A 12,876-nucleotide genomic window follows, 5' to 3' on the forward strand; every position below is an offset into this window, starting at 1 on the left:
CATCACTAGCTCTTAGGACAACCTCCTTCACTCCGAACGCCGGCCTCTTCTGCAGCAGCTGCTGGCTCTCACTGGCTGTTCCTCTTCGCGGCCGCTGCTGAGCTGTGTCAGTGATAGCCAGAAACCCGATAGGCCATAGCGACCCAGGCGGCCCACACGGCATCAGAGGGATGCCCTGGCCGGGCCCCCCTGTGCCCGGGCCCCAAATCATCCGCCTGGGTCGCTTTGGCAATTGTTACGCCACTGGCTGTACCCTAAACACAATAATAGGTGACAGTGATGACATGGAGGCCTCACCATTCATGGCTAATGGCGTCCGCCGCTGTCACCCTCTGGTCCTGGTCCACCTCCATCAGACGGGACACCAGATCTTTGGCTGCCGGAAGAGTAAATTGTCACAGGTAAACCGCCAACATTACAGTCACCTATCTGCATGCCGAGCTTTGCACTCACCTGCTAGGGAAATATCATCCCAGTATGGAGAGTCAAACTCATAATCGCCGTGTAGAATCTTCCGGAACAGGTTCTTGTCGTGACTCTCGTAATCTTCCTCCTCCGTCTCATCGTAGAACGGAGGGTTCCCAGAGAGCCTGCCGAGGAGAAACCACAAACATCACACTGCAAATCCCGTATCGGAGGGACTGAAGTCGATTTGCTCCTCGCATTGTCTATACCCATCCATAGTAAGCCCTGACGTCTGCCCTCTGATTGGTTGCTTAGAGTAACGCAATCGCTATCGTTGAAGATCGTTTCATACAATGTGTCTATATGAATATATGAAGATTTTAGGGATTTTATATCAGCGCTTAATAATCAAGAGGAGAGGCAGGAAGGGGAGCTGCCATGGTGGGTGCACAGGAGGGGGAGGAGCATCATTCGCTGTCCTAGAGCAAGCGGGAGGCGGGGCCGTGACCATAGAATCTTCACAACTGCTGGCAATGGAAAGTGCGGTCAGCTTTCTACAACCTAACTATTGACTGCGCTACCCACATGCACCAATCAGGTTTTCGCTTTGTTACAGTTGTGTTCATTGAAGGCTGAGGGCACTCTGACAGTTTCCATTCATGCTTCGATGGTTTAGGTGTGCGTGTTTATTGTATCACTTAAGGCCCCGTTCACATTGAGCGATTTATCGCTCGGTAATTCCCGCGATATCGCGGCAATTTACTGCGCGATATCGCTCTCCAATGCTTCTCAATGGGGCAAAGGGTCCTGCTGTCGCGGGTCGTGCGTCGCTACAGCAGGACCCTTTTTGGAGCGGATTTAGCCGCGATTCAAGCTTGCTCAACAGATTTGCGAACAGATGCGACAAACGCGCGATTTGCGAATCGCGCAGTGTGAATGGGGCCTTTGATGTATTATTACATACAGAGATATCCCGAGGTAATAAGACAGATGATGACTCACAGTATGTACATTATAACTCCGATAGCCCAGCAGTCAACAGGTCGTCCGTATCGCTGGCGCGCGACCACCTCTGGGGCTGCGAAGAGACAAACGCGTGAACGCTTTAGAGGAGGTGAATGCAGTGCCAGGAAGAGACACATAGGGGGGGTCACACAGGAAGAGGACCTCACCCAGGTACTCGGGGGTCCCACACGGCTCTTTGATGAGGCTTCTCTCCACTTTAGCCAAATGAAAGTCGCTGATGACTATTTTGGAATTCTTCAGACGATTAAAATACAACAAGTTCTCCAACTGGAGGGACAAAAGGCCGACACCCACAACGTTATTAGGAAGTCCCAAACCAGCGTCATAACCTGCCTGAATTTACCATTGCACTGGTTTCCCTAGGGCTCTTACCCACCACCCTGGGGCATGGGACACTCCACACCCTTACTCTTGGCACCCTTTCCACCCTGGAGCATGGGGCCCTCTCCTTCCTGGTTCCTGAAACCTTCTCCACCCTGGAGCATGGGCCCTCTCCATTCTGGTTCCTGAAACCTTCTCCACCCTGGAGCATGGGGCCCTCTCCTTCCTGGTTCCTGAACCCTTCTCCACCCTGGAGCATGGGCCCTCTCCATCCTGGTTCCTGAAACATTCTCTACTCTGGAGCATGGGGCCCTCTACACCCTGGATCATAAAACCTTCTCAACCCTGGAGCATGGGCCTTCTCCATCCTGGATCCTAAAACCTTCTCCACCCTAAACCATGGGGCCCTCTCCTTCCTGGATCATAAAACCTTCTCCACCCTGGAGCATGGGGCCCTCTCCATCCTGGATCATAAAACCTTCTCCACCCTGGAGCATGGGGCCCTCGCCTTCCTGGTTCCAGAAACCTTCTCCACCCTGGAGCATGGGCCCTCTCCATCCTGGTTCCTGTAACCTTCTCTACTCTGGAGCATGGGGCCCTCTACACCCTGGATCATAAAACCTTCTCCACCCTGGATCATGGGGCCCTCTCCTTCCTAGTTCCTGAAACCTTCTCCACCCTGAAGCATGGGGCCCTCTCCATCCTGGATACTAAAACCTTCTCCACCCTGGAGCATGGGGCCTTCTCCTTCCTGGTTCCTGTAACCTTCTCAACTCTGGAGCAGGGGGCCCTCTACACCCTGGATCCTGAAACCTTCTCCACCCTGGAGCATGGGCCTTCTCCATCCTGGATCCTAAAACCTTCTAGACACTAAACCATGGGGCCCTCTACATCCTGGATCCTGAAGCCTTCTCCATCCTGGATCCTAAAACCTTCTCCACCCTGAAGCATGGGGCCCTCTCCATCCTGGTTTCTGAAACCTTCTCTACTCTGGAACATGGGCCTTCTCCATCCTGGATCCTAAAACCTTCTCCACCCTAAAGCATGGGGCCCCCTCCATCCTGGATACTAAAGCCTTCTCCAACCTGGAGCATGGGGCCCTCTCCATCCTTGGTTCTTACAACCTTTTCCACTCTGGAGCATTGGGCTCTCTCCACCCTGGGTCCTAAAGTCTTCTCCATACCAGAGCATGGGGGCCCTCTCCACCCTGAATTATTGAGCATTCTCCACCCTTGGTTCTGAGACTCTCACCACCCCGGGGGCCTTCTCTTGCCTTGTCCTGTGGCCATGTCCCCACTGAGCATGTGGCCCTTTCTATCCTAGGTCCTGGAGCCCTCTCCACCCTGGAATCTGGGTCTTTTTCCACCCTTTGTCCTAATCCTCTCAATTCCTATCCCTCACCTTGAGGTTCCTGTGCACAATGCACAGTGAATGAAGATAGGCCACAGCCTCCAGGACCTGCCGGATGACGTTACTTGTGTCCTTCTCCGAGTAATAACCCTGATCCAGGATCCAGTCAAACACTTCCCGGCCTGAAGCTCTGGATGTGGAACAAACAGTAAACAGATGTTATCTAGGGCACCGTAGGAAGAGGCAAGGATTTCCTGTTATCATATAAGGGATCCGAGGACTTTTGAAGGTTTTGCATGTGAAGGTGATCAGCTGAGACAACCTTAGTCATGAGTCTTAAAGGAGAATTATGAGGGGAGTGATTTTCACTCATCCTCATAGTACTAGCCGACCTGCGATACAGGTTGGCTAGAACTATGTCACAGGTCGGCTCAATAGATCGGGAACACATACCGTCGCTCGCTCACTTCCCGATCCTGTCCCTGCAGAGAGCCGTGACTGTCACTCACGGCTCCCTGCAGGGATTGCCACTCCTCCCCTGTCCGATCCTCCAGCGCTGACTGGCGGAACGGACGGGGGAGGGGGCGGGTAGAGCTGGCTCTGCCTCTAGATAGGCAGAGCCAGCTGTCAGTCACGCAGCTGGGCGGATCCAGACACTAATGTCGGGATCCGTCCCGGCTGCGGCGTCTCAGTATACCGCGAGCTGCAGCTCCCTATATACTGAGCTTTGGGTGACGGGAGGACGCTAGTTTGTGTCCTCCCGTTACCCTTAGGACAGGGGTGGCCAAACTGCGGCCCGTCAGCTGTGGTGGAACTACATATCCCATGAGGCATTGCAAAATTCTCGCAGCCACAGACATGACTCCTGGAGAGAGATGCATCATGGGATTTGTAGTTTTACCTCAGCTGGAGGGCCGGAGTTTGGCCACCCCTGCCTTAGGAGAACTATGGGGAAAAGCCCTGACCCCATAGTTCTCCTTTAAGCTTTGTAAACCTTGCTTGTCATTCTGTATCTACAGTGACTTCTACTGCTGCCTATCAAGAACAAAACCACGGCCACGTCATTGCTATGGGGCCCAAAAGCACAGTGGGGGCCCAAATCTTTCTAGTTACACCGTGCAGGAATGGCTTTTGACGAGTATATATATCCTTTTGGAACCTCTACTGCAGTGGTTCTCAACCTCTCTAGGGCTGGGACCCCTTGGTAACATTTGGCAAGTTGTGGTGACCCCCCAACCGTAAAATTTAAGGATGCACCAATACCAGTATCTGTGTGGGCTCTCAGAAGGCTATGGGGGCTCTCAGGTGGCTAGTGGGACTCTCTGGTGGCATCCAGTGCAGCCTCTGTGGTGCCCAGTGTGGGCTCTGTGGTGCCCAGTATAGGCTCTGTGGTGCCCAGTGTGGGCTCTGTTGTGCCCAGTATAGGCTCTGTGCACCCAGTATAGGCTCTGTGGTGCCCAGTGCAGCCTCTGTGGTGCCCAGTATAGGCTCTGTGGTGCCCAGTGCAGCCTCTGTGGTGCCCAGTATAGGCTCTGTGGTGCCCAGTGTGGGCTCTGTGGTGATCAAGCACTCACCTCCCCTCACTCCTGCCTGCTCCCCTCTCTCTGATCCTCTCCTGCTGCTGCAGTGCAATCTAGGAGCACTGACACTGCTGCGCTAGGCGGGGGCTGAGGAGCCTCTTACCTAGAGCAGCACAAGGGGACCCCCTCAACTGTGGGTTGGGACCCACTAGTGGGTCACGACCCACAGGTTGAGAACCGCTGCTCTACTGTATATGATTGAAGATTATATGAAAACAATTAGCATCCTGTACCATTCGAGGAATTGCCTTTGAGATGAAGATGAAAGAGACAGGGGCCGCACGAATGGTTTTGCTATGGGGCCCCATCACACATACAGCCTTGTTTGTTACATATAAATGTTTTGCTTCCTTCTTGGCTGTGCTATACTCTTGCTTTTCTCTCGCCGTTGGCTTAGATTGACTGGATATAATGCAATTATAATTGGTTGTATCTCAGCAGGCGTCTCAGCAAGGTTTCTGGTGGCATTTGTCTGACACAACATTAGGGAATAGCGATCATCAGGCCCGGATTCCCCACAAGGCCACCGGGGCCTGAAATCTGGTTGCCATTCTCCATTGATGGGAAGGGAGGGGGGGGTTTGCGCGGGGGGGCGCATCACAGGACCTGGCCTTGGGGCGGCAGGGAGAGTAAATCCGGCCCTGGCAGCAATGTGCAGCAATGATAAATACATCCAGATCGATGATACAATGGAGTTATTGGGGGTCTCTCTGAAATAGTTTCCCCCGAGGTGAGAGGAGGTCCCTTCATCTCTATACACGATGTTCTCCCAGAGACGGAAGCGGGGCGAGTGCAGAGTGAATGGGCCCGCATGTGTATTGAATGGCTTCTAGCGGGGAGTGAAGACGGCTTTGGTGTCCGTTGTTGGATGATCAAAGGCAGAAGACTCGGGTTGACCTCTGTTCAGAGGTGGAAGTGACACGGATCTACATGACAATGGCTGTGTTTACTATACACTCCGGAACAATCCGTGACCAGCGTATGGAAAGGAGAGGAAGCCCGAGGGAGGTCTGGGGCTCGGAAATGATAATCTACCTGCCGGGAGAAGAGACCTTCCCTCATCTCCTGTGACATCTGTGCGTCACTCTGCTTCCAGGTCAATAGGGAGAGATTCTACTTTATAATTAGGACTTGTCTCTCCGGGCATGGAATGTTCTTGTCAGTCCGGGCATGGAATGTTCTTCTCAGTCCGGGCATGGAATGTTCCTCTCAGTCCGGGCATGGAATGTTCTTGTCAGTCCGGGCATGGTATGTTCTTGTCAGTCCGGGCATGGAATGTTCTTCTCAGTCCGGGCATGGAATGTTCTTCTCAGTCCGGGCATGGAATGTTCTTCTCAGTCCGGGCATGGAATGTTCTTCTCAGTCCGGGCATGGAATGTTCTTCTCAGTCTGGGCACGGAATGTTCCTCTCAGTCCGGGCATGGTATGTTCTTGTCAGTCCAGGCATGAAATGTTCTTGTCAGTCCGAGCATGGAATGTTCCTCTCAGTCCGGGCATGGAATGTTCCTCTCAGTCCGGGCATGGGCTGTTCCTCTCAGTCCGGGCATGGAATGTTCCTCTCAGTCCGGGCATGGAATGTTCCTCTCAGTCCGGGCATGGAATGTTCCTACCCCCCCCCCCCCTTCTTCTACGTCCAAGCACCATTGATACAATAAGAAGGGAAATCCTATTGTTATGGAATTTTAGACTTTCAATGACCTTGAAGTGAACCTTCCTATTCCCCAGGAATGTAAACATGGAGGTACCATCATAATCCGCTCCATCAACTCTCTTCAATGTCCTCTAAAATGTGCAGCCCGAGGACAAGTCTACAACTAAGTCGTGTCACCATCCGGGGCAATAACTGAGCTTATAACCGGGGCAATAACTGAGCTTATAACCGGGGCAATAACTGAGCTTATATCCGGGGCAATAACTGAGCTTATAACCGGGGCAATAACTGAGCGATCACCTTCAGGACAATGTCCAAAAACGTCAGGAGACAAAGATAAAGGTTCCTGAAGTTCAGGCAAATTGTGACTTTTTCTGTAGAAGTCAGGCTTGGCCCAACCTCCTTCTTCCTCTCGAGCTTCCCTATTGGTCAGTTATGGCTCCCATCGCACGGGCGTCTGTGACTCTGCTCTGGAACATGAATGCGCAATACCAGGTAGCGGCACATTCAGGTGTTCACTAACCAATCAGAAACCAACTATCAATGAAAGAGAACCTGTCACGGTGGCTGTTACTTGTCACAGTTGAGGCTCCAGCTCTGGAAGCTGCTATTGTCTGACTCTCAGAAATGGTCCCAGAGCCCGGCTCTCCTTTGCTGGATCAGTGACCTTCCAGGACTGGGACTGGCACTGGCACTGCTTCTGGGCAATACCCTGGGCAGCACAGTGGCGGAGTGCTTAGCGCTTCTGCCTTGCAGCACGGGGGGTCCCTGGTTCGAATCCCGGCCAGGTCACTATCTGCGAGGAGTTTGCATGCTCTCCCGGTGCTGTGCGGGTTTCCTCCGGGTACTCCGGTTTCCTCCCACACTCCAAAGACGCGCTGGGAGGTTAATTGGCTCCTCTCTAAGTTGGCCCTCTATGTATGTATGTGAGATAAGGGACCTTAGATGGTAAGCTCCTTGAGGGTAGGGACCGATGTGAATGTGTAACTATGTAAAGTGCTGTGTAAATTGTCGGCGCTATATAAATACCTGTAATCAACACCCGTCCAGATGCACCAAACTGGAGCCACTGAGGAGCCAGTCCTCACAGGGCATAGCTGGCTCCTCAGTGGCTCCAGTTTGGTGCATTGTAGTTTAGTCAGAAGCTAATATATATTTTTGGGGTTGTGATAGGGATCTGGTTCCCCTTTGAGGAAACCCAACTCATCTCCGGAAATCTGGGGGAATGTACAAATTCCAGGCAAATAGAGTTCCTGGAGGTAATTAAGCCCAGGACCCCAGCGATAACCACTAAGCTAATGTGTTATTATTGATATCCAAGATTAGGGACACATGGACACCAGCTGTCTTGGGCATTGTGGTTTGTTTGGACTGTGCCGAGGGACCATTGGAGTGTGCCGAGGGACTATTGGACTGTGCCGAGGGACCGTTGGAGTGTGCCGAGGGACCATTGTGACTGTGCCGAGGGACCATTGGAGTGTGCCGAGGGACCATTGTGACTGTGCAGAGGGACCATTGGACTGTGCAGAGGGACCATTGGACTGTGCAGAGGGACCATTGGACTGTGCCGAGGGACCATTGGAGTGTGCCGAGGGGCCATTGTGACTGTGCCGAGGGACCATTGTGACTGTGCCGAGGGACCATTGTGACTGTGCCGAGGGACCATTGTGACTGTGCAGAGGGACCATTGGACTGTGCAGAGGGACCATTGGACTGTGCAGAGGGACCATTGTGACACGCTGTGACTGTGCAGAGGGGGACCATTGTGACACGCTGTGACTGTGCAGAGGGACCATTGTGACTGTGCAGAGGGACTATTGGACTGTGCCGAGGGAACGTTGGAGTGTGCCGAGGGACCGTTGGAGTGTGCCGAGGGACCGTTGGAGTGTGCCGAGGGACCATTGTGACTGTGCCGAGGGACCATTGGAGTGTGCCGAGGGACCATTGTGACTGTGCAGAGGGACCATTGGACTGTGCAGAGGGACCATTGGACTGTGCAGAGGGACCATTGGAGTGTGCCGAGGGACCATTGGAGTGTGCCGAGGGGCCATTGTGACTGTGCCGAGGGACCATTGTGACTGTGCCGAGGGACCATTGTGACTGTGCCGAGGGACCATTGTGACTGTGCAGAGGGACCATTGGACTGTGCAGAGGGACCATTGGACTGTGCAGAGGGACCATTGTGACACGCTGTGACTGTGCAGAGGGGGACCATTGTGACACGCTGTGACTGTGCAGAGGGACCATTGGAGTGTGCAGAGGGACCATTGTGACTGTGCAGAGGGACCATTGGACTGTACAGAGGGACCATTGTGACTGTGCCGAGGGACCATTGTGACTGTGCCGAGGGACCATTGTGACTGTGCAGAGGGACCATTGGACTGTGCAGAGGGACCATTGTGACACGCTGTGACTGTGCAGAGGGGGACCATTGTGACACGCTGTGACTGTGCAGAGGGACCATTGTGACTGTGCAGAGGGACCATTGGAATGTGCAGAGGGACCATTGGAGTGTGCAGAGGGACCATTGGAGTGTGCAGAGGGACCATTGGAGTGTGCCGAGGGACCATTGAACTGTGCCGAGGGACCATTGAACTGTGCCGAGGGACCATTGAAGTGTGCAGAGGGACCATTGTGACACGCTGTGACTGTGCTGCCCTGTGTATCAGGCCTGCGCTGCACTTCTCAGTTCTGCCACTGTGTGTCGCCCCAGCGCCGTGTATCTCCCGGAGGCAGCCGACGTTCGGAGACTGCAATGCGCCTCAGCTCCAGCGACTGCTCTGTGCGGCCCGATAGCAGATAATACCGACAATGACAATTTCCTGTCCACGAGAATATATCACCCGCTGCCAGACTTCTGATTCCACTCCCAGCTCCTTCTGCAGGACATTCCCACTGCCCGAGACATGATTGGAATATTAGAAGTGCTGCAGTGATACACCAGAGCAGGGCCGTCTGAGGTACTGGATCGTTCACCTAGTTACGCCCGAGTATGAACGCAGCAAGATAGTGATCCAAGAGTGACCACGTTTATCGGATGAGGAAACGCACAAAGGGGGTCCGACTCACCAAACCCGGAGAACGCGAGAAGAGATGACGATGCCCAAAGTGACCAATCAGAATTCTTGTATAACTTTTCTGGAGAGGTGTAGAATAAGAGTTGTCACCCAATGTTACTGATGAGGTGTAGAATAAGAGTTGTCACCCTTTGCTGCCGGTAAGGTGCAGAATAAAAGTTGTCACCCAATGTTACTGATGAGGTGCAGAATAAGAGTTGTCACCCTTTGCTGCCGGTAAGGTGCAGAATAAAAGTTGTCACCCAATGTTACTGATGAGGTGCAGAATAAGAGTTGTCACCCTTTGCTGCCGGTAAGGTGCAGAATAAAAGTTGTCACCCAATGTTACTGATGAGGTGCAGAATAAGAGTTGTCACCCTTTGCTGCCGGTAAGGTGTAGAATAAGAGTTGTCACCCTTTCTTGCTAGTAAGGTGTAGAATAAGAGTTGTCACCCTATGTTGCTGGTAAGGTCTAGAATTAGGGTTGTCACCCTATGTTGCTGGAGAGGTGTAGAATAAAAGTTGTCACCCTATGTTGCTGGTAAGGTGTAGAATAAGAGTTGTCACCCTATGTTGCTGGTAAAGTGCAGAATAAGAGTTGTCACCCTATGTTGCTGGCTGTTGGCATCTCCTATTAGCTTCCAAACCCACAGGAGACACAACGTCACATTCTTTGGATTGCTCCACGCTTTGCAGATCATCACTGAAACATAACGATACATTATCCTTCCTCGGGGATCGGTGAGGTGTCACGGAGCTACAACGCACCGTACACGCAGACATCACAGGTTGGCGTGGATGGCGCGGTGTCTGTTCAGCCCATGATGAGTACTATGTACCTATATGTAACATCTACGCGGGCCCTCTGCTCTCAGTCCTGACCCGCTGTGCCCTCCCCGATCGCGCCACGGCGAGAGTATCGCCCCCCAAACTGCATGAGCCTCCCGTCATCCTGTGCTGCATCAAAGTACATTCCCATGGCGCATGGAGAACGCATGTAAGCGCACAATGGTCATAGCTCCGCCCACTGCTGGCATCGGGTCTGAGGGCTCCCCCTAGCTGTGAGAAGGAGGCTTTACAGGTTTGTATAGATTTTGGTCGGGTGAAGCGTTGACGGGGGTCACAGAAAATACTCACAGCTCCAGGAAGATGAAATATTCCTTCTTTGTCTCAAACACATCGACCAGCTGCAGGACGTTGGGGTGCTTCACCCTGCGAGGGATGAAAGGGGGGGCAGAGAGGCACAGATTCAGCACAGGTATACAGGGGTGTATATACAGGTATATAGGGGATAATCCCTACAGGGGGTATATACAGGTATATAGGGGATAATACCCGCAGGGGGTATATACAGGTATATAGGGGATAATACCCGCAGGGGGTATATACAGGTATATAGGGGATAATACCCGCAGGGGGTATATACAGGTATATAGGGGATAATACCCGCAGGGGGTATATACAGGTATATAGGGGATAATACCCGCAGGGGGTATATACAGGTATATAGGGGATAATACCCGCAGGGGGTATATACAGGTATATAGGGGATAATACCCGCAGGGGGTATATACAGGTATATAGGGGATAATACCCGCAGGGGGTATATACAGGTATATAGGGGATAATACCCGCAGGGGGTATATACAGGTATATAGGGGATAATACCCGCAGGGGGTATATACAGGTATATAGGGGATAATACCCGCAGGGGGTATATACAGGTATATAGGGGATAATACCCGCAGGGGGTATATACAGGTATATAGGGGATAATACCCGCAGGGGGTATATACAGGTATATAGGGGATAATACCCGCAGGGGGTATATACAGGTATATAGGGGATAATACCCGCAGGGGGTATATACAGGTATATAGGGGATAATACCCGCAGGGGGTATATACAGGTATATAGGGGATAATACCCGCAGGGGGTATATACAGGTATATAGGGGATAATACCCGCAGGGGGTATATACAGGTATATAGGGGATAATACCCGCAGGGGGTATATACAGGTATATAGGGGATAATACCCGCAGGGGGTATATACAGGTATATAGGGGATAATACCCGCAGGGGGTATATACAGGTATATAGGGGATAATACCCGCAGGGGGTATATACAGGTATATAGGGGATAATACCCGCAGGGGGTATATACAGGTATATAGGGGATAATACCCGCAGGGGGTATATACAGGTATATAGGGGATAATACCCGCAGGGGGTATATACAGGTATATAGGGGATAATACCCGCAGGGGGTATATACAGGTATATAGGGGATAATACCCGCAGGGGGTATATACAGGTATATAGGGGATAATACCCGCAGGGGGTATATACAGGTATATAGGGGATAATACCCGCAGGGGGTATATACAGGTATATAGGGGATAATTCCCACAGTGGGGTATATACAGGTATATAGGGGATAATTACCCAGCAGGGGGTATATACAGATATATAGGGGATAATCCCTACAGGGGGTATATACAGGTATATAGGGGATAATCCCTACAGGGGGGTATATACAGGTATATAGGGGATAATCCCTACAGGGGGGTATGGAGGTATATATAGGGGATAATCCCTACAGGGGGGTATATACAGGTATATAGGGGACGGGTCCCTGCAACTCACATTTTCAGGATGTTGATCTCATTTTTGGCCGCCTTCCGGACTTTGCGCCCATCCCTCTTCAGGAAGCGTTTGCAGGTGTAGAATTTTCCCGATGATTTGTCTTTGGCTCTGAAGACTTCACAGAATTCCTCTCTGTGGGGTAACAGAACGATCGGCATGATCACATGATCACACCCTCCACCTTTCACCTTTCACCCTCCACCTTTCACCTTTCACCCTCCACCTTTCACCTTTCACCCTCCACCTTTCACCTTTCACCCTCCACCTTTCACCTTTCACCCTCCACCTTTCACCTTTCACCCTCCACCTTTCACCTTTCACCCTCCACCTTTCACCTTTCACCCTCCACCTTTCACCTTTCACCCTCCACCTTTCACCTTTCACCCTCCACCTTTCACCTTTCACCCTCCACCTTTCACCTTTCACCCTCCACCCTCCACCTTTCACCCTCCACCTTTCACCTTTCACCCTCCACCTTTCACCTTTCACCCTCCACCTTTCACCCTCCACCTTTCACCCTCCACCCTCCACCTTTCACCCTCCACCTTTCACCCTCCACCTTTCACCTTTCACCCTCCACCTTTCACCCTCCACCTTTCACCCTCCACCTTTCACCCTCCACCTTTCACCTCCAGGTTTTACAATGTAAATGCATTATTAACACATTGTTTCCTTTTGTTCATTTTCCACTTTTATTCTTTGTTTCTTTTTTCTTTTAAATTAAAAATCTTTTTTTTCCCCTAAATAACCTGTAAAGTTGTTACATGTTTTCAGCTATTGTAACCCTACCACGGTCTGTGACCGTATTTCTCCCCCTCTTTCTTTTGTATACCACAAAC

The 12,876-nt window shown here is 51.8% G+C and overlaps 1 protein-coding gene across 1 annotated transcript in view; it reads right to left on the minus strand.

The window, feature by feature from the left end:
• The window catches only part of CAMKV (CaM kinase like vesicle associated), an 18,943-nt gene that overhangs the window by 5,370 nt on the left and 697 nt on the right, over nt 1-12,876 (minus strand). Inside the window, exons 2-8 of the mRNA XM_018574462.1 lie at nt 12,038-12,169; nt 10,527-10,601; nt 3,154-3,292; nt 1,578-1,698; nt 1,408-1,483; nt 454-590; nt 298-376 (exon numbers count right to left, since the gene is read on the minus strand). Coding sequence (XP_018429964.1) covers nt 298-376; nt 454-590; nt 1,408-1,483; nt 1,578-1,698; nt 3,154-3,292; nt 10,527-10,601; nt 12,038-12,169 — 759 coding nt within the window. The remainder of the gene's footprint in view (nt 1-297; nt 377-453; nt 591-1,407; nt 1,484-1,577; nt 1,699-3,153; nt 3,293-10,526; nt 10,602-12,037; nt 12,170-12,876) is intronic.

This window comes from Nanorana parkeri, unplaced genomic scaffold (genome assembly GCF_000935625.1).
Source record: "Nanorana parkeri isolate BGI_ZX_2015 unplaced genomic scaffold, ASM93562v1 scaffold2978, whole genome shotgun sequence".
Taxonomy (NCBI): domain Eukaryota; kingdom Metazoa; phylum Chordata; class Amphibia; order Anura; family Dicroglossidae; genus Nanorana; species Nanorana parkeri.